General features: G+C 38.2%; 1 protein-coding gene across 4 annotated transcripts in view; it reads right to left on the bottom strand.

The window, feature by feature from the left end:
- PLEKHH2 (pleckstrin homology, MyTH4 and FERM domain containing H2) overlaps window positions 1-21,897 on the bottom strand; it is a 120,617-nt gene extending 98,720 nt beyond the window's left edge. For all 4 annotated transcript variants that reach the window (XM_059406208.1, XM_059406209.1, XM_059406210.1 and 1 more), the window contains exons 1-2: window positions 21,796-21,897; window positions 14,748-14,877 (exon numbers count right to left, since the gene is read on the bottom strand). In XM_059406208.1, the coding sequence (XP_059262191.1) occupies window positions 14,748-14,870 (123 nt within the window). In that variant the 5' untranslated portion in view covers window positions 14,871-14,877; window positions 21,796-21,897. The remainder of the gene's footprint in view (window positions 1-14,747; window positions 14,878-21,795) is intronic.
- Between the last annotated feature and the right edge of the window lie 243 nt (window positions 21,898-22,140).

Below are 22,140 nucleotides of genomic sequence, written 5' to 3'. Positions count from 1 at the left end.
TTATTTGACAGAGAGAGATCACAAGTAAGCAGAGAGGCAGGCGGGGGTGGGGGGGGGGGTGGAGAACAGCCTCCCTGCTGAGCAGAGAGCCCAATGTGGGGCCTGAGATCACGACCTGAGCCGAAGGCAGAGGCTTAACGCACTGAGCCACCCATGCGCCCTGCACTTTAAAATTCTTATGTATAAAATAGGGATAATATAACTGCTCTACCTACCTTATAGGAAACTGTGAGGATAAAAATAAGAAAACGTGTCAAAGTGATGGGAAAAAGCTGTTGGTATTTCCTTTATTAAAAATACGTGGTAGGGGCACCTGGGTGGCTCAGTGGGTTAAAGCCTCTGCCTTCGGCTCAGGTCGTGATCTCAGGGTCCTGGGATCGAGTCCCGCATCGGGCTCTCTGCTCAGCAGGGAGCCTGCTTCCTCCTCTCTCTCTCTGCCTGCCTCTCTGCCTACTTGTGATCTCTCTCTGTCAAATAAATAAATAAAATATTAAAAAAAATATGTGGTAATGATTACAGTGTTATACTTTCTCCCCAAGATTTTATTTATTTGACAGGGAGAGAACACAAGCAGGGGGAGTCACAGAGGGAGAGGGAGAAGCAGGCTCCCCACTGAGCAGGCAGCCTGATGCAGGACTCAATCCCAGGACACTGGGATCATGACCTCAGTCAAAGGGAGAAGCTTAACTGACTAAGCCACCCAGGAGCCCCTGCAGTGATTATAATCTGAATGATAAAAATAAAAGCCACAAATGTCCAAAACCAGAATTGTCTAAATATATAAGTAGATAACCGTACAGTCGTTAAAATGTACACAGATTGATGAAATAATATGCTTGGAATTTGCTTCAATATAAAGTAAGAAAGGAGAAGTGGATCAGGGTATAGATGAAAAAGGATTGGTCCTGAGGTTAATAATCATTAATGCTGGGTAATGTGTATATGGGGATCCATTATAATATTCTGCTTACTTTTTTGAAAATTTACTTGTTTGAAAATTTTCTAACAAAAATTTAAATATGAGTAACATACTGAATGATACCTGTAAATGATATGTAGTATAAATAATACATGCAAATATAGCTAATTAGGCCATTGGAGGCCATTGGAGACCTCAGCTTTACTGGAGGGAAGCAGGGACATATGCTGAAATGCAAGAGTCTGAGTGAATTAAAGTAACTAGTTAGGCTTAGATAGCCACCAAACAGGGCACCACCAATTCCTTCCCTCCCTATATGCACATGCCACTTTTCCCATTGAGAGGTGAGATCCATTATTCCTCCTTTTGACTCTGGGATGACTTTGTGACTTGCTGTGACCCACAGAATGTAGTGAAAGGACACAGTCCCATTTTGGGCATAGATTTCAAAACTATTTTTTCTTTTTATGAAAACACACCTATATTACGAATTAGAAATTGTTGCAAAGTCATGGCAGACTAAGAAGTTGTTGAGGGCTAAATTATTCTCCAAAGTCAAAGATCTCATTCAGTAACATTAAACATCCTACCCAAAATGTGATTTCGGCAATCCACCCTAATCCAGCCCATCCCCCACCCCACCTCAGGCTTTCTAAGGGTAATTTTGCAATAATGATGAACAAACTACTAGTTCTCTCTCTAGGACAAGATAGGATAATTGAAGTCTTTCTGGTTGCCTGACATTTTTCCATTCTATGGCTTCTAAAGGATTTTATACATTAACCATCTCCTAGTATCCATCAAAGCTGAATGATGACCTAAATTACAAGAGCTTAATTCAACATTTAAACTGAAGGTGCCATTGTTTCTAAAGACTGTTTTCTAAAGAAGAGTCAGTGCTGGCCATCCTAACAATTTTGGCACTTGCTGTTTTGATGCTCAGCTCTCATTGCTACGGGTTTCCCATCCTTTCTCTCACCAACCCCCCCACCACAATGTTGCCCTATATAGTTATATATATATTTTTGAATATCACCAACTCCCTAACATGTCCTTTCCCTAACCACGTTCAGTTTTCAAGTTCTGTTATTACAATATAAAGTATGTGTAATGGCCTTTCTTTTCTTTTTTTAAGATTTTATTTATTTATTTTAGAGAGCATGAGAGTGTGAGTAAGCATGAGCAGCAGCAGGAGCAGGGGTGTAGGGGGAGAGGAGAGAAATCCCCAAGCATACTCTGTGCTGAGCATGGAGCCTGATGCAGGGCTCGATCTCACAACCCTGAGATCATGACCTGAACCAAAACCAAGAGTAGGATGCTTAACTGACTGAACCACCCAGGCGCCACTCTGGCCTTTCTTTTTAAAAGGAGTTAAGGAGGGGCGCCTGGGTGGCTCAGTGGGTTAAGCCGCTGCCTTCGGCTCAGGTCATGATCCCAGGGTCCTGGGATCGAGTCCCGCATCGGGCTCTCTGCTCAGCAGGGAGCCTGCTTCCTTCTCTCTCTCTCTGCCTGCCTCTCAGTGTACTTGTAATTTCTCTCTGTCAAATAAATAAATAAAATCTTTAAAAAAAAAAAAAAAAAAAAAAAAAAAAAAATAAAAGGAGTTAAGGATAACCACATAATAGAAATTCAGTCTATAGCTTCCAAAGCATCACAGGGTGGGGAAAAAGCATGGAACAGGGAAGATAAAGAAAACTTCAACAACAAGATGTGTAGAAACAGAATGCATTTATTATGATTTCAGATATATTTAAAGAGATTATCTCACTAGTCAGATAAAGACGTAAGTCTTTCTATATTGTATTTAAAAGGGCATACTTTAAAATGATGCTAAGAGATTGAAAAGTATTCCAAGTGCTACCTAAAAGCAATATCAAAATCAGACAAAAGAGACTTTAATGCCAAAAGTTTTATTAGCAAAAGAGTGTTGATAATTATAAATAGGCAATTCCTAATTGATAATTCCTAATTATAAATGGGACATGTAACAATCCTGATCCTGAATGCACCTAACTTCAACTACATAACCCAGAACATTTGATTCTTTTTGATATATCCTGAAAACTCAAAATAGGTTATTTTGTTTGGATGGTGACTTCCATAGAAACACCCTATTATAATACGAAGATTTCCTCTCAAAAGGCAAGTCCATTTACTTTATAATTCGATTTTTCTTTTGTTTTTATGTTTATCCAAGTCACAAATGCACATAAAGTATCAACTAGTACCATAAGATTTGTTAATAAAAATTATTACCCTCTTTTAGCCAATTCTCTCAATATTTTACTTTCATGTTCTAAATAACATGCTTCCTTTTTGTTGACTTTTTCTTTTTCTTTTTTTTTTTCAGTTTAGTGAATTCCTACTTACTTCCTTTATGGAGAATGAGGATTTAGCTCTTTGATCTCACCATCAACATAAATATACTCTTCCAATATGTTTCTTTCTTCCCTTTGGTTAATTCACTATTTGGTATTAGTATTACTGTGACTCTGTATGATACTCAGAGATGTACCACAGAGTAAACTATGGTTACTTTTTTCCGTGCTACCTAACTTTTCTCCCTAGAGTTAAATGTCTTGTTCTTTTTTTTAATCCAGCTTTCTATGAACTCATCAATAATTCAACTCCACATTGAATTATCTCTCAAGATGTTCATTCACACCTGATTTTCTACCAATTTCATCTTCTTGAAGCCACTTCCTGAGCTTCGGACCTGTACCCATCTGGACTGACACCTCTCTTGCCAGGACACAGCTGTCTTCTTGGGAAGACCCTTCCACTTTTCCCCACATTGGAGCTCCTGTTTCCTTTATCTTTTGCCTTCCTCTTTCATTCTTTCGCCCTTTTAATGGAACACATCCTTTTGGAGATTCTTCAAGAAGGTTATGTGGGAACTTTCAAGTCTTAAAAATCCATTCTAATTCCTAACTGTTTGCATATAACCTGTTTAGGCTTTTTTTTGGTTCCCTCTGAAAGCTTGCAGAATCTTTTCTTTGGTCTGTAGTAAACTTTCATGATGATGTGCTTTTGGACGAAACTATTTTTTATCTATTGTATTAAGTATTTGGCAGACCTTCCAAGAGAGAATCTTGTGTCCTTCAATTCTAGGAGAAATTTTTGTGGCTTGTTTCATTGCTTTTGTCCACACCAGACTTCCTACCACCCTGGTCTTGGACATGCTGGACTAGTCCCCTAAATTTCTAATCTTTTCTCTCCTGTCTTCCATCCTTTTAACATTTTTCTCTACTTCCCAGGTATTTACCTTAAGTTTATATTCCAACCCTTCTATTAAGTTTACTATTTCTTCTACCATTTAAAAAAAGATTTTATTTATTTGAGAGGGAGAGAGCATATGAGCCGGGGAGGGGGCAGAGGGAGAGGGAGAAGTAGACCCCCACTGAGCAGGGAGCCTGATGTGAGGCTCGATCCCAGGACTCCGGGATCATGGCTCCAGCCAAAGGCAGATACTTAACCAACTGAGCTACCCAGGTGCCCCTCTTCTACCATGTTTTTGATTTTCAAGAGTTCTTACTCATTCTCCGTAATATCTTTTCTCTCTTAGAATATTAAATGATAGGATTTTGCTTGTTCTGTTTTCTTTCTTTTTCCCTGCATAGGCAATATTGTGTTTTGTTTTGTTTTGTTGTCTGTTTATTCTCTATCTTTCATGTTAGAGGCTTTCCTCAGATGTCTGGTCATTCAAGAGATGCCTACTTATGTTTAATGTTCAGGGACTAAAAAGCTGTCCAGATGCTTTAGCAAATATGTGGGGCTTGTTGACCATGAACTTTAACATTAGGTGATCTGGCTGGGCTTTCTGTTGGGGAACCACTGATTGTCAGTATTATTTCTTCTTTCTTCTTGGGCTGATGAGATTTGCCAGAGACTTTCAGTCTTCCCCATTGGATAAATGTTTGTCTGCCAGCATCTTAGGAGCCATGTCAGAGAGGAAGGTTGGAAATGGGGAGATAAGCTCACCATTAAGTGTGCATATATTCATTTAATCCATTTTTTTTAAAGATTTTATTTATTTATTTGACAGACAGAGACCACAAGTAGGCAGAGAGGCAGGCAGAGAAAGAGGGGGAAGCGGGTTCCCTGCTGAGCAGAGAGCCCGATGCAGGACTCAATCCCAGGCCCCCAAGATCATGACCTGAGCTGAAGGTAGAGGCCTTAAACCACTGAGCCACCCAGGCGCCCCTAATCCCCTTGTTTTTGATAAAGCAGAAAGTATAGTCAAAGAATAAGGACTGGAGGGTCCTGGGTTTCTCCTGCGAGTTAATATCCTCACAGAATCTTGTAAAGACCTAGAGCAGGAGTGCAGGGGGCAGGATGAAAATAGTGGGTATTAATGGAAAATATGTAGCACTTAGAGTCAAGGAACTCCGTGAAATCTTGTTACTTCTCCCCATGTGCCAAATGACCAGCAGCTAAGCATTTATTTCCTGTTGAAAATGGAAATGTTCTTCTCTTACAAAACTGAATAAACTGTTTGGAGGGCACCAGTCCAACAACTGTGGCATTTATGGGTTCCTGGTGTAATAGGCAGTTCCCCCTCCCCCCCAACTCATTCTAAAACAAAGATTGACAGTTGACCAGCATTGACTATTTACACACAATTGCTGGTCAACTTTTCAGATACCCTATTCTTAAATATGAAGGGACCATCAAAAATCATCAGAGATTTGAGAAAAGTTTACAGCCTGAAACAAACAAACAGACATAAAAGTGGGCAATTATCTCAGAGGAAAGAAAAATAACTCAGGGAATAGAAGAAAACTTTAAAAAAAAAATTCTAGTTAGTGTTTAAGAACCAGAAACTTTCCACTACATTATTTCATAGCCATACCATAGGACAAAAATTGTTACTCTCCTCATGAAGATCAGGAAGTTGATGTTCAGAATGAGTATGCCTTGTATAAGCTTAGGATCCCAGCCAGTGACATGGCTGGGATTTGAGTCTTCATGGTCTGATTCCCTAGTGGTCTTTTAGTTGAACCACAGCTGCTTTGGTATTTATAAACTCCACACAGTGTATAGTTACACAGAACCATATGAAAACACGTTCCCAATACATGAGGCCACAAAATTCTTAGTTGGAAAGCATTCATCTTTATTTCTATCCCATGTATGCTATTCTTTTAGCCTACATATCTTTTCTTGGGAATTTAAAGTGATATTAATATTTGTAGGAGGAAGAATTTTATGGGCCCAGCACGCTTCTGCAGTAGGAGGAAGAATTTTAAATTGCAGGTTCTCATGGAACATATCACAGAACGAAGCACAGGGACAGAGGTTATGACTAAGGCTAAATTTGGAATTTGAGATTTTTATGTAATTCTACCACTACATAGTAAATAAACTAAGAAGTGTCCCCCCAGATTCTGCATGTAGTCTTTACTTACATAACATTGGCCGAGGCAGGGGTACTGAATACCACATAAGAGAAATTCAGTAAATGTATATTGAAGAAATAAATGAATGGATGAAAGTTTCAACTCTTTCCAAAAAAATTATTTTAAAAGCAAGGATAAACTTGACAAAAGAAAATCACTACATTTTCATAATCTGTATTATAGATCATGAATACTGAGAACTTCACATTGCATAAAGTAAACATAGACTAAGTACGCCCAACAAAGTTTAGAACACTTTAATAAGAGTTCAAACATAAGAGTACTAGGAAAGGCAATACTTTGATTTTGAGTGATTGTATTTATACTCACTCAAGCTGGAAAATAACTTTGCAAAATAGAAAAAAAAAAAGCAATGTGGAGAATATTCAAGCAAGTTTTTACTTTCACAATATATACTATAATGTAAATCTTGAGTCAAGTCCACAACCAGTCCCTACCAAGTCACTAAAAGAAAGTTGAAATAATCTGCTGCCCTATGTCAGGCTTTGGACAAAAACAGGTATTTCTACAAACAAGCTACTTCCACAATAACAAAATAAAGCAGCAAATTCTAAACCTAGTGCTTTGATTTACTACCATAAAAGTGCCCTCTGTAGCCACAGTCAACATAGCATCAAGTGGCAGAAAGCAATACACCATTGACCTTGGATGCTAACGCCACCACATTTAATACTTGGTGTTCTAAGCACCATATACAAATAAACTTGGTGGAGTTTTTTGCACTGTAGTATGTATTTCTTTTTTTTAACTTCAAGTTTTTATAAATTCCAGTTAGTTAACATAGAGAGCAATATTTGTTTCAGGTAAGAATTTAGTGATTCATCACTTAGGTACAACAACCACTGCTCATCACAAGTAACCTCCTTAAAACCCACCACCCCTTTAGCCTATCCCTTACCCATCTGCTCCTCCCACAACCCTCAGATTGTTCTCTATGGTTAAGAAACTTATGGGGTGCCTGGGTGGCTCAGTGGGTTAAAGCCTCTGCCTTTGGCTTGGCTCATGATCCCAGGGTACTGGGATTGAGCCCCACATCTGGCTCTCTGCTCAGCGGGGAGCCTGCTTCCTCTTCACTCGCTCTCTGCCTGCCTCTCTGCCTACTTGTGATCTCTGTCAAATAAATAAATAAAAATCTTAAAAAAAAAAAAAAGAAAGAAACTTATGGTTTGCTTCCCTCTCTTTTTTCCCCTTTTCCCTATGTTCATCTGTTTTGTTTCTTAAATTCCACATATGAGTGAAATCATATGGTATTTGTCTTTCTCTAGCTGCTTGATTTCATTTACCATTATACCCTCTAGGTACATTCATATCATTGCAAATGGCAAGATTTCATCCTTTTTGATGGCTGAGTAATATTCGTGTGTATGTGTGTGTGTGTGTGTGTGTGTACAGATTGGTTACTTTAAGGCCTTCACTCTCACTGATATGGCCAGCAGTTCCCCACCAAGTATCTCTTCATGATTTTCCCCAACAGAACCCATGAAAGACTATCACCATTTTTATTTATTTTGTTATAACAAGTAATATCTTCAGTCAGTTGCCCAATAACTGATATTTAAATTAGCCTCCCAAGTCTCAATGTCAGTGTATGTGTAACTCTTGTCAGGTACTGAGAAATATGAGGTGAGGCAACAGAGTGATTGAGGGGATGTGTAATTTAAATAGGGTGGTCATGGACGCCTGGGTGGTTAAGAGACTGCCTTCAGCTCAGGTCATGATCCTGGAGTCCTGGGATTGAGTCCCACATCGGGCTCCCAGCTCCATAGAGAGTCTGCTTCTCCCTCTGATTTTCTCCCTTCTCATTTTCTCTCTCTCTCTCTATCTCAAATAAATAAATAAAATCTTTAGAAAAAAAAATAGGGTGGTCATAATGTTGTACTGCACCATTATATAAAGATAAATACTATGCCATCCAGGGACTCCTCATTCCCGTGAGAGAATCCTAGACAACAAAAGCGGAATCATATTCATAGAGGAAGGTCAAGTGGCAGGAAATCCCAGACAGTGGTACTGTATCAGGTAACTGAGGCATTGCTTTACATGGGCCATGTTGATGCCCAAAGGAAAATTCTTCATATTTTCATCCTTTTTTTTTTAAACTGAAAAACCTAGGAAACAGCATTCAGTTCAACTTAAAAAAAAAATCTTGCCCCTTTCCCTCCGTGACTCAGAACACTAACTAGTAATACTGTAAAGTAGGAAAACTACTTAAATCTTAGCTTCCCTGAAGAGTTTATATTTGGCATACTAGAGATATTTCCAACACCATTCCTTAAATTCCTCCAAAGACCTCTCCCACTTATAGCAGTATTTGCCCAAGACTTCAATAAGGCCTTTTTCTTCACAAGCTACAATATTCAAAGTTACTTGGAAATTGCAATGGAAAAAAAAATGGAGCAAAAATAGTTCTTTTTTAAAAATCTCATTTATTCTCCTATTTCTTCTCTAAAAAAAATTAAGGGTAATTAGTTGAAATCCACCTTTAATTATCGAAACACTCTGAGATCATCTCATGTATTTTTTCTTAAAAAAATTGAGAAATAGGTCTCTTATTATTCGTAATTACATTTAAGTCATCTCCTTGTACATTTAACAAGTGTGTCTCTTTAAAAAGATACAGGAAAATAATGAGTTCCTTCTATGTGCCTGGCACTCTAAGCTGCATCACAAAAAGTATGAAAGATCAAAGGTTTAATGCCCATTCTTTTATTCATTAGCTGTATGATATTGGGCATACTACTCAAATACTCTCAATCTTAATGTCAGCATCCTGACATTCAGTATTAATAATAGTTCCCTCACGGGGTTAATGTAGGGTTTAAATCAGCTAATGGTTGTTGTAGCAAAGGCTTAGGAACCATAGTTGGCACCTAGTGTTAGCTGCCTATAGCCAGTGCCAATAAAACAGAACTAAGAACCAGAACTGTTGCAGGAAAGAAAAACTGGCCAGAATTCCTGGCAAAAAGCTGAAGAATCAAATTAGTATTCTCTCAAGAATCTTCAGCCTTGGGCCTGCATCCATTTGTGGGGAAGGTCTGGAGAATTATCCGGGAGAAGCCTTGGGGCAGACTGGTCCTAACACAAAACCAAAGGTTATGGATGGGACCAGACTGGCCTCTGGAATGCAACATTTGACTCAAGTTGGCATGCAGAAGCAATGCAATAGGGTTTTCTTCAAAAATATGTAGTGCTATGTAAATTGTTATTACTACATACATACACACAGATACCTAACACACACACAGATACCTGCCCTCGAGCAGAGATGGACTTAAATGTTGCATGGCTGAGGAGAAGACAGAATAGATGAATGGCTGAGTATATCAGAGAAAGCAAGGAATGTGGTAATAAAACTGGATTAGAGAAGCCATAGAGGTGAGGGCTAAGCAGTCAGGCTCTAAAAACAGAATGCTCAGTTTCAGTTCTTGTCTCCATTTCTCACTCTTTAGCATAAACCTGGGCAAGTTAAAGAACTTTTATGTGCCTAAGTTTCCTCTTGGGTAAAAAAGAGTAATAGTAGAACCTACCTCATAGGGTTGTTATAAGAATTAAAAAGTCAATATGGATAAAGCACCTTATATATTACATAAATATCTAATATATTTCTATACATATTATTTATTTATTTATTTGACAGGCAGAGATCACAAATAGGCAGAGAGGCAGGCAGAGAGAGAGGGGGAAGCAGGATCCCTGCTGAGCAGAGAGCCCCGATGTGGGGCTCGATCCCAGGACCCTGGGATCATGACCTGAGCAGACCGCAGAGGCTTTAACCCACTGAGCCACCCAGGTGCCCCACTATACATATTATTTATAACATATAGCTAGATTCGTGTGTGTGTACGTGTGTGTGTTTATTAACTTTTTTATATCTATAAAACTCTAACAACGTATATATAAAGAAGATTGCCTGGCACATAATAAGCATCAGTTTCCCAGTCTATAAAATGGGAAAAAGAAAATGTCTTACTTCAGAGCTTATTATAAGAAATAAATAAATTATATCTATAAAGTGCTTAGCACATAATAAATCAACAAATATTTGGTATTTTTATTAGAACATGGGTGGGCACCAAAAATAATTTTAATCCAGGGAAAAATATTTCGTAAGGGAACATAACAGAAAATAACATGAAAAACATTATTCTCATTTTAGTGTTGAATATATTTACTGGAAAACCATGAGTAACTTGGCATACTTGTCCACTTTCCACTGTATAAAACACATCTGAATAATTCCATCTCTTAGATCTGTCACAGGATCTAAGTCACAGATAAAAAAATACAGAAGATGAAGAAAATGAAGGAGGAGCAAAGAAACCACAACTACAATAGCAATTTCTTTTTAAAGATTTTATTTATTTCTTTGGCAGAGAGAGAGGGAGCATGCTCGCACAAGCAGGGGGAGCAACAAGCAGAGGGAGAAGGAGAAGCAGGAGGGGCTAGATCCCAGGACCCTAGGATCATGACCTGAGTGAAAGGCAGACGCCTAATTAACTGAGCCACCCAGGCGCCCCTACAATAGCAATTTTGAAATAATATACCTCTCACCATTCATTTACCAGCAAAGAAAAAAAAAACCTAAAAACATAAACAATCAAAAAGCTTTTTTAAATAAATACACTTACAGAGAAAATTACACTTTTAAATTCTGAAAAATGGGCACTCATAAAGAAATCTGTTGAAATATGCCTTCTGAAGAACAAATGTTGTCATAAAATTTAGAACTTAAAGGTCACTTCACTGAAACCCAAGTAAGCATAACTCCTGTTTAGTCCACAAAGAAATCCAGAAGTCAAGGGAACCAAGAAAATTTTAAGGAGGCTGTGGCCAATAGTGTGCTAACTGCTAAAAGGCTAAGGCAACACCTAGTAATTGTCCATGAGGCATAGCAGCAAGCATATAATTGATGATCTTAATAAAATCATTGTATGGACTGGCTGGGATTGTGGAAAATACTAGAAAAATCAGCACAATCTGGGAAATGATTTTCATAGAGAGAGGAGCAAAAGACTAATTATGAGTCACTAACTGAGTTAGAATAAGCTTCCTTAACTTAGGGGATATTCAAAGTGGGATTTTTTTTTCAGGTCATAACTTTTTTTAAAAAGATTTAATTTATTTTTTTGACCGACAGAGATCACAAGCAGAGAGGCAGGCAGAGAGAGAGGGGGAAGCAGGCTCCCTGCTGAGCAGAGAGCCCAATGTGGGGCTTGATTCCAGGGCCCTGAGATCATGACCTGAGCCGAAGGCAGAGTCTTAACCCACTGAGCCACCCACGTACCCCCAGATTATAACTTTTATTCTAATAGTGATAAAAAGCCAACTGATATTGGGGATTTACTCCACAAAGTCTATTACTAGGTCATCCTTTGACCCAACGTGAATAGAATAATTTTAATCTTTCCACCTAAAAGACGTTAAAGCACAAAAATGTAAGATAATGTTTTCCTGGGTTTTAGTAGCATACTTTTGTGCTAACAGAGTCTCAGCTAGCAGGGCACCTGGTTAACTCGGTCTGTGGAGCATGAGACTCTTAATCTTGGGGTTGTAAGTTTGAGTCCTATACTGAACGTAGAGATTACGTAAAAATAAAATCTTTAAAAAAAAAGAGAGAGAGATTGTCAGCTATCAATTAATCAAAAGATTAACAATCTTTTTTGAATATGTGATGTATGTACCAGTCTCCATCCCAAAGGATTATGCAAACAAGTGCTTGAGAAAGCACCTGTAAATTCTTCTGATCAGTTAGGAATTACAATTAATACCATTTATGTATCCATCTAGACAGCACCTTCCAATGGAAATATAATGTGAGCCATCCTGTCAGAATGGCTAAAACCAAAATCATAAGAAACAAGTGTTGGCAAGGATTGGGAGAAGAAGAAACCCTCATTCACTGTTGGTGGAAAATCAACTGGTACAGCCACTGTGGAAAATAGTATGGAGACTCCTCAAAGAATTAAAAATAGAACAAGCCTATGATCCTGTAACTGCACTACTGGGGATTTACCCAAAGAATATGAGAACACCAATTGGAAGAGATACATGCATCCCTATGTTTACTGCAGCATTATCGCCAAACTATGGAAGCAGCTGAAATATGGATAAAGATATGCAATGGAATATTATTCTACCATAAAAAGGAATGAAATCTTGCCATTTGCAACAACTGGATGGGTCTGGAGAGAATAATGCTAAGTGAAACAAGTTAGAGAAAAACAAATACCATATGATCTCGTTCATATGTGGAATTTAAGAAACAAGACAAAAGAACAAAGGAAAAAAAAAGAGACAAATGAAAAGCTGACTCTTAACTATAGAGAACAAACAGATGGTTCCCAGAGGGGAGGTGGTTGGAGGATGGTGAAACAGGTGAAGGGGATTAGGAGTGCACTTGGCTTTGATGAGGATTAAGTAACATGTGGAACTGTTGGATCACTATATTGTACACCTGAAACTAATACAGCACTGTATGTTAACTACTCTGAATTTAGAATATAAAAAATAATTTAAAATTTTTAAAAATAAATAAATCTTTTAAAAAAGAAATACAATGTGAGTTACATATGTAATTTAAAATTTTCTAGTAACTATCTTTAAAAAGTAAAAAGAAATAGATATAATTAATCTTAGTATTTTTCTATTGAATCTAATATCCAAAATGTTATTTCAGCATGTGATCAATATGAAAATTATTGCTAAGATATTTTACATTATTTTTTTCATGCCAAATCTTTGAAATTGAGGTGTATTTTACATTTGCAACACATGTCAATTTGCACTAGCTTCATTTCAAGTGCTCAATAGTCACTTGTGGCCAGTGGTTGCCATATTGGACAGGACAGGTCGAGAATCCAGGTTCTCTGCAAACAGGAGTATGGGTTTTCTTGTTCACAGATGTAAGCATAGCATTAAGAAGAGTGTATGACTCGAATGGCTAAAATCAACAGTCAGGAAATGACAGATGCTGGCGAGGATGCGGAGAAAGGGGAACCCTCCTACATTGTTGGTGGGAATGCAAGCCGGTGCAGCCACTCTGGAAAACAGCATGGAGGTTCCTCAAAATGTTGAAAATAGAACTGCCCTATGACCCAGCAATTGCACTATTGGGTATTTACCCTAAAGATACAAACGTAGTGATCCAAAGGGGCACGTGCACCCGAATGTTTATAGCAGCAATGTCCACAAGAGCTAAACTATGGAAAGAACCTAGATGTCCATCAACAGATGAATGGATAAAGAAGATGTGGTATATATACACAATGGAATACTATGAAGCCATCAAAAGAAATGAAATCTTGCCATTTGCGACAACATGGATGGAACTAGAGCGTATCATGCTTAGCGAAATAAGTCAAGCGGAGAAAGACAACTATCATATGATCTCCCTGATATGAGGAAGTGGTGATGCAACATGGGGGCTTAAGTGGGTAGGAGAAGAAGAAATGAAACAAGATGGGATTGGGAGGGAGACAAACCATAAGTGACTCTTAATCTTACAAAACAAACTGAGGGTTGCTGGAGGGAGGGGGGTTGAGAGAAGGGGGGGTGGGGTTATGGACATTGGGGAGGGTATGTGCTTTGGTGAGTGCTGTGAAGTGTGTAAACCTGGCAATTCACAGACCTGTACCCCTGGGGATAAAAATACATGTTTATAAAAAAATAAAAAAATTAATTAAAAAAAAAACTATCACAGTCTGTAAAGAATAAACTTTGGGTTTCACCAAAAAAAAAAAAAAAAAAAGAGTGTATGACTCAAAATGAGCCCTCAGTGAATATTTGTTGAATGAATGAACAAATGAATGAACGAATTAATCCATGAGTTTTACACATATATATGTGAAAAAATTCCTATGACATAGATGAAATTTTAATTACATGACTAGAACTATTAAGGGAAGCATATAATTATATTAAACTCAATTCTAGCCCAGACCATAGTTTAGTGACATAGAGTTAGTCAATACAAATTACTAAACAGATGCATACTTTCAAATACAGTATAAACATGTTTTACTATCAAAGGGGGAATATTCTTCTATAATCACTTTAAACATGATTATCCTTAACATTTAATAAATTAAAATGCTGTCACACACCTCTAATAAAAATCAAATAAGTTACAGCTTTTCTCTCTGGAATGAATGAACTCCCCATTCATCAAATACACACAATTCTTACATATTCCACTAGTATCAGCAAATGCTTTTTGCTAATGTCCAACTCACTCTGAAACTGGCAAAAGGATATGTCGAGAATAACTTCAAAGTCCTGACAGAAAGTTAAATTATGTTCTTTATTTAAAAAATGTTTACCCCCCCCAAAATACTGAGATTATATAATATAAGTGAAATATGCCCCAAACAGCCGCTGTTGAACAACAAAGTTTGGAGAGAAAAGCTTACCTTCTCTGCTAAGAGCTCTCTTATCTTGCTTGCTTGAACTCTAAATTTCATGAGCTGAGACTCCAGAGCTACACATCGTTCTTTCCAGTCTACTGGTCCTTCTGTCTCAGAAAGCTCTGCCATATTTATTCTAGAAAAGAAGGCATTCAAACAGCGTAATACCCATTAGCATTCATGATAATTCATTACATCATCCCATGTACACACTCTAGTTATCATCTAATGATATCCACGTATAAATTTTATACATTCTCAGATAAATTTCAGAACTGGCTATATAGCTCATGGAAAAAAACTTAGTGGGAGACAGGAGGCCAGGGTTGGAGCCCCAATGTGTTTATTATTCAACTTTTCTATGTAACGTTATCCTTTCCATGTCTCAGTTTAACCAATCTTGAAAAAGCAGGACACTGATAATAACCAACCGTCATTCCCCCTGAGTATATTGGGGGAACAAATTAAATACTGCTATTTGTAACACTACTTTGGACAGAATAATAGCACCACCCAAACACAGACTATTGGCATTATTTTAACTCTGCCCAACAGATAAAACATTTTTTTAACCTTTCAGCTCATAATTCTTTAAACTTTCAGCTCATAATTTCACCACACTCCTAAATTTACAGGAATATCTCAATTTGATTCAGTTGGTAGCATGATAGAATAATCAAAGAAAATTCATTAATAGCCCTACAATTATAAGTTAGATTTATATTGCAATCATTACTTACCATCACCCTAAATTTACCTTGGTCCAAGCTCTCTTTCAAGCCAAAAATCCTTTGGCATAGTTAACTGGGCAAAGTATTATGACTTTGGACATACTTGTATAGGTTTTTTCCTGGCATAAGAAAAGATATAAATATAAAATTTGGAATCACCAGGGGAGTGGGGTTGAGGACATTGGGGAGGGTGTGTGCTATGGTGAGTGCTGTGAAGTGTATAAACCTGGTGATTCACATATCTGTACCCTGGGGGTTAAAAATATATTATATGTTTATAAAAAAATTTGGAATCACCTACATTAAGTAAATCTGGAATCAGTGTTTTCCATGACATTAATGGAAATAATAATAATAATTTGCTTTTGGAGGAGGTAAATTCCAGGGAAAAGCTCTGTAAGAGGGAAGCCAGGAGACAGGGGAACTGGTTTTGAAATTATAAGGTGCAAAAACCTATAACTTCATTGTTTCTGGTTCTGGGACTCATAAACGCTGTTTTAAATGTTAATGTTTCATTTGGCCGTCAGAATAAATGGCTTGATGATATATTTCTGAATTGCCCTACCTTTGAACAAATAAAATTTGCATTAGGAGTGGATTTCCACAAGGAGCCAAGCCCTGGTCTCGGCATATACATGACAGCAAAACTCTGAGAACTGCAGGATAGATCTGCAGCTGAAGTGAACCATTATTTGTTTTCCAAAAATATGTGTCCCTCACACATCAACCAAGTTGATTTTCTCAGTATTTAGTGTAATATAGTCCTCTGAGACCTACACAAGTTTTTAAAAACTTAGTGTTGCTAAAAACCCACAAAAGATGATTATTCTTAGTATAAATATTGTTTTGTGCTTAAACCAATTTTCACATTAATACTGACATTAACATTCAAAAATTTAGAAATAAGTAAAAGTAGAGTTGTTTTACAGAGGCTACAACTTTATTAAGACCACCAACCATATCAAAACCTCCATATGCTCCTAAATTCTAGCCACAATTTCAAGGAAACTTTTAAGTGTAAATTGGAAATCATTTCCTTTTCATTTCTTTATTTTTATAGGAGGCTCACACCATTGTTTTCTGAGTTCCTTCTAAGGATATCAACCTTGCTAATGGCCTTTCTCATTCCCCACTTTAGCCTTTACTATCAGTGATGTAGGAATAGATAATGGACAAACTTTGTCAGTCACAAACTTTTTCTTTGTTTGTTTTCTCCTTAGCTTTTGAGTGGACACAGAAAGAAAATATGGATGAAATATTATAGAATAAAAAGTCCTGAAAGATGCTGTTAAGTATTGAATCACTTGTATTTTTGCACAGAAATGTACTGATACTGTTAAACAAGAGGAGTTTAATTCATGTTGGTGAATTTTTTTTTGCTCTATATTTAAAATAACTTGTATATGTTCTACTGTAAAATCTCTACAGTTTAAAAAATAACATAAAGGCAGATATTTTTCAACAAATGAAAATCAATACAGTGAACCATATTAATAGAGTAGTAGGCAAAAACCACATAATCATTTCATTCAATGCAGAGAAAAACATTTGACAAAATTCAACATAAAATCATTCCATAAGCTCGTTATAGAAGGGAACTTCTTCAGCCTGATAAAAAGCACCTACAAAAAGCCCACAGCTATCATCATACTTAATGATAAATGACCGATCTGCCAAAGACCAGGAATAAGACACGGATGTCTCCTTTTACCACTTCTAGCCAATGTCGTACTAGAGGTTCTAGCCAGGGCCAGAAAATTTAAAAAAAATCCAGTTTGAAAACTAAATCTATCTCTGGGCCTCACACATACAAGACATTCAACTAAAAAGAAGAAAGGAAAAAGGAAAAAGAAAACTAAATTATCTCTCCTTTCAGATGTCATCATCTCGTACATAGAAAATCCTAAGAAATTCACTAAAAATCTATTTGAACTACTTGAGTTCAGCAAGGTTTCAGGAAGCCAGATCAAAATACAATCAGTTGGGGGCACCTGGGTGGCTCAGTGGGTTGAGCCTATGCCTTCAGCTCAGGTCATGATCCCAGGGTGCTGGGATTGAGCCCCGCATCAGGGTCTCTGCTCAGCAGGGAGCCTCCTTCCTCCTCTCCCTCTGCCTACTTATGATCTCTCTCTCTGTCAAATAAATAAATAAAATCTTAAAAAAAAATACAATCAATTGTATCAATTGTTTTTCTATGCATTAGCAAGAAAAAAAATCCAAAAATGAAATCAAGAATATATTCCACAAATAATAGTATCAAAAATAATAAAATACTTAGTTGATTTAACAAAAGAAGTGTTAAAACTTGTACTCTGAAAACTACAAAAGATCATTGAAAGAAACTAAAGAAGACTTAATTAAATGAAAGGCATCTATGTCATGGATTGGAAGACTTTTTGCAGATGCCAATACTTGCAAATGGACACATACATTCAATTCAATCCCTCTCAAAATTCCAAATGCATTTTTTTAGTAAAAATTGGCAAGTTGATCTGAAATTCAGATGAAAATTCAAGTCCAAAATAGTCAAAACAATCTTGAGATTCTTTATGTCCCAATTTCAAAAAATTACTACAAAGCTACAGTAGTCAAAACTGTATGCTATTGCCATAAAGACAGACATATGATCAATGGAATAAAATCAAGAGTCCAAAAATAAGACCTCACATTTATAGTTGATTGATTTTTGACAAGAGTGCCAAAACCATTCAACTGGAAAAGAATAGTCTTTTCAACAATGGTGCTAGAGAAGTGGATATCCACATGCAAAAGAATGAATTTGGACCCCCCCCCCTCCATCATAACATATGCAGAAACAAACTTAAAATGTATCAAAGATCTAATGTAAGAGCCAAAGCTCAAGAACTCTTAGAACAAAAGATAGGGGTAAATCTTTGTGACCATAAGTTAGGCAACACTTGCTTAGATTTGATATCCAAAGCATAAGTAATCAAAAAGAAAATAGATAAATTGGACTTAATCAAAATTTAAAACTTTTATTTCAAAGGACACCATCAAGAAATTGGAAAGATAACCCACAGAAGGGAGAAAAATATTTGCAAATCATATATCTAAGAGACTTTTATCCAGAATATATAAAGAACTCTTACAACTCAACAATAAAAAGTAGGCAAAGGATCTAAACAGACCTTTCTCTAAGGAAAATATACAAATGGCTAATAAGCACATGAAAAGATGCTCAACATCATTGGCATAAAGGAAAAGGCAAATTAAAATCATGACAATTACTGCACAACAAATAGGATGGTTATGATAATAAAGACATATAATAACAAGTGTGGGTGAGGATGTGGAGAAATTGGAACCCTCATAATTTGCTATTGGGAATGTAAAAATGGTATAGGTGCTTTGGTAAATAGTTTAACAGTTGCTCAAAAGTTTTAACATAAAGTTACCATATGACACAGCAACACCAATGCTAAGTATATACCCAAGAGAACTGAATATATAAGTCTACACCAGAACTTGTATATAAATGTTCATAGCAGCATTTTTCAAATAGCCAAAAAGTGGAAGTAATCCAAGTGTCCATCATCAGATGAAGGGATAAATAAAATGTGGTATATCCATACACTGGAATATTATTCAGCCACAAAAAAGAATAAAGTACTAAAAAATAATAAAGTACTAATACATGCAATGACAGTTACCCCAGATGCCAAGTAAAAGAAGCCTGACATAAAAGGCCATGTATAATATGATTCCATTTACATGAAATAGGTAAATCAAAGAGACAAAAATTAAGTTAGTGGTTGCCAAAGGCTGTGAAGAGGGCAACGGTGATCAACAGTTAATGAATTGGGGGTTTCTTTTTGGAGTTATCAAAATTATTCCAGAATTAGATAATGCTGATAGCTGTACAACCTCATGAATATACTAACAGCCACTGACCTGTGCACTTTTAAAAAGCTAAATTTTATGGCTTATGAATTATACCCCAATTTTAAAAAGAGCATTCACTTACAAATGAGTAAAGAAAAAGTAACAGTTGTATAGAGCGGTTAAAACACTATGTTTTATACCTGAAACTAATGTAACATTATGTGTCAACTATACACAAATAAAAATAATATTTTAAGGGGTGCCTGGGTGGCTCAGTGGGTTAAGCCTCTGCTTTCGGCTCAGGTCATGATCTCAGGGTCCTGGGATCGAGCCCCACATCAGGCTCTCTGCTCAGCAGGGAGCCTGCTTCCCCCTCTTTCTCTGCCTACCTGTGATCTTTCTATCAAATAAATAAATAAAATCTTTTAAAAAATAATTTTTTAAGAAAGTAATATAGATACAAACATTCTCGTCACACATTTATTTACACAATTATTCCCCACACATCTGTTGTCTTTTAAAACTTGTTTGCAATACACACAAAGAAAAAAATTTTATTTAAATATGTAGTAAAGTGTAACAATCATTTTCTTCATGAACTCTGGGCTTTGTTTTATGCTGTAGAATATTCCACTCCAAAATTAAAAAACAAAAATAATTATTTAAAAAAGTAACAGTGTACATGGATGTTTAGTAGGTCAGCTTTTACAAATTTAATTATCCATTGTTGGTAGTTATCCCTGCCAAGAATTCCACCGTTAACTCAAATGATTTAGAGGAAATGTTTTAACCGCAAATATGGCAAGTTCATACATATATCTTACCAAGACGACTTTGCTATGAAAATGACACAATAAATAAACTCTAAGTAAAACATACCTATTCATATCTTTAGTTATGCTCATTATATATTTTACAATGAAGTATTTTACAATGAAGTAGAGAAACCTGAAGAATATTATTAAATTGGCATCTAATGTCTGCATTCCCTATTAATAGGGTCATAATTTTTAAAAATTCTAAACTACAGATTGGTTGGCTCATGGTCCCCCAGAGGTCTAGACACCTGATTTCCTCATTTCATTCTGCAATTTCGGTTAGTACAAAGTAACTGTTGTATTAATACACCATCTTGAGTAAAGATTCTAACTTTGAACAACATCCCTTATCGTTTTCCATTACCACTGACTTTACAGAAAATAACTGTATGGCTTTTTACCATCTGCTAAATAAGTATCATTTCTAGATTTTGAATTTGAAAGTAATCTATCTTAACTGCGGTGGACAGGATGTCTTGGTTTTCCAAACACCCACCTCCCCGCCGCCCCATGACTTTGGGAAATATTTACTGACACAAAATAAACTGTTTACAATTACGGAGTGAATGCTCCTTTCTCCGAATCTCTGACTTCCTGTTTCTCTTCCAAATCCCAAAAGAGAAAAGGAAAGAAAAGAAAGAATTCCTCTATTTAAGCTTATCCTGATGAAACTCCGGGTTAGCCACTCCCATTCTTTAATTCTCTCCTCGTAAGGCACGGCTTCACTCGGCCAGGTAATTGTGTTATTTCTTTTCCAAAGCAGAAAGGGTCTCTTTCTCGACCACCACACAGACCATACCGAGGCATGCCTTGTTTGAGAAGCCTCGGGACCACCAACCAGCTCCACCTGGGCTAAGCCCGCCCTTCGGTGGCACTGCCCGAAGCAGCCCCGTGCTCCCCACTCCACAGCTCCTCGGGGACACACACCGCGGCGCGGTCGAGGCTTGGGACTTGCGTTTTCAGCAAGAAAACAGGGACCCTGCAGGTAGCACAGCACCAAAGCTTTTACGCGCGAAGCGTCCGACTTGCCCTTCTTCCCACGGAGTTTCGCGCATCAAAATCGATGACTCAAACGCTCCGTCTTTTAAGAAGAGGTCTAATAACTTCATGGCCAGCGCAGTTTCACGGCAGGTCACCTAAGGGCACCCTGACATTCGGGCAACTCGAGGGACAGAAAATGGTTCTTTCAAGTTTTGAGGAGTTTCAGCCCCGAGATCACAGCGCGGCTCCCAGGAAGCCGAGGCCGAGCCGCAGCATCCCTAGCTGCGCCGGCCACAGGGCGCAGGGACACGCGACTGCCGTCTGCGCCCCCCACCCCCAAGGACAGCCAGCGCCGCGCCACACACCCGGAGCCCGCATTTTCAAACAAAATGTCACGGAAGAACAGGGGGCGAGGAGCCCCCGGCCACCGCCTCCGGCCGAGACCCCAGTCCTGGGGGCAGCGAGTAGGGCAACACTGAGTACCGAGGCGTGGGGGCCAGTCCCACTCCATTCAGCGTCAACGCGCTCCACTGTCCCGGTCCCCGCCCGCCAGCTCTGCCCGCCGCCCCGAGCCTCCGCGCGGCGAGCCCCCCGGTACTGCACACTCTCGAGGGGGCGGGGATCCCGGCATCTGAGCCGCTGGGATCGCCCCTAAGCTCACGGCCCTCTCCATTTGCCTACCTCTGTTGCGGGCCCCCTGCTGCAGTGCCCGAGGTCCTGGCCGCGCCTGGCGCAGGGTTCTCGGGGTTCTCCGTGGGCGCCAGCCCAGCTCGGAGCCGGAGAGGGCCGGGAGGGGGCGGGGAGCAGGCACCGCCTTCTCCTAAGACTGGCAGTAGCAGTAGCCAATCGGAATCGCAGACGATCCTCTGGCGTCACCTGGCTATAATTTGGACTCCTCTCAGGCCCTGCCTCAGGAGGGAGTTCTGTCCTGGACTTTCTGCCCCCAGTCTTCGCCACACGTTCAGCTCAGAGGGTGAGCTGATGTGTGGGGGTAGTCTGGGATCCAGTCCAAAATTAGTGCTCATC

This window comes from Mustela nigripes, chromosome 7 (assembly GCF_022355385.1).
Source record: "Mustela nigripes isolate SB6536 chromosome 7, MUSNIG.SB6536, whole genome shotgun sequence".
NCBI classification, from domain to species: Eukaryota; Metazoa; Chordata; class Mammalia; order Carnivora; family Mustelidae; genus Mustela; species Mustela nigripes.
This window is presented reverse-complemented; position numbering and strand designations above follow the sequence as displayed.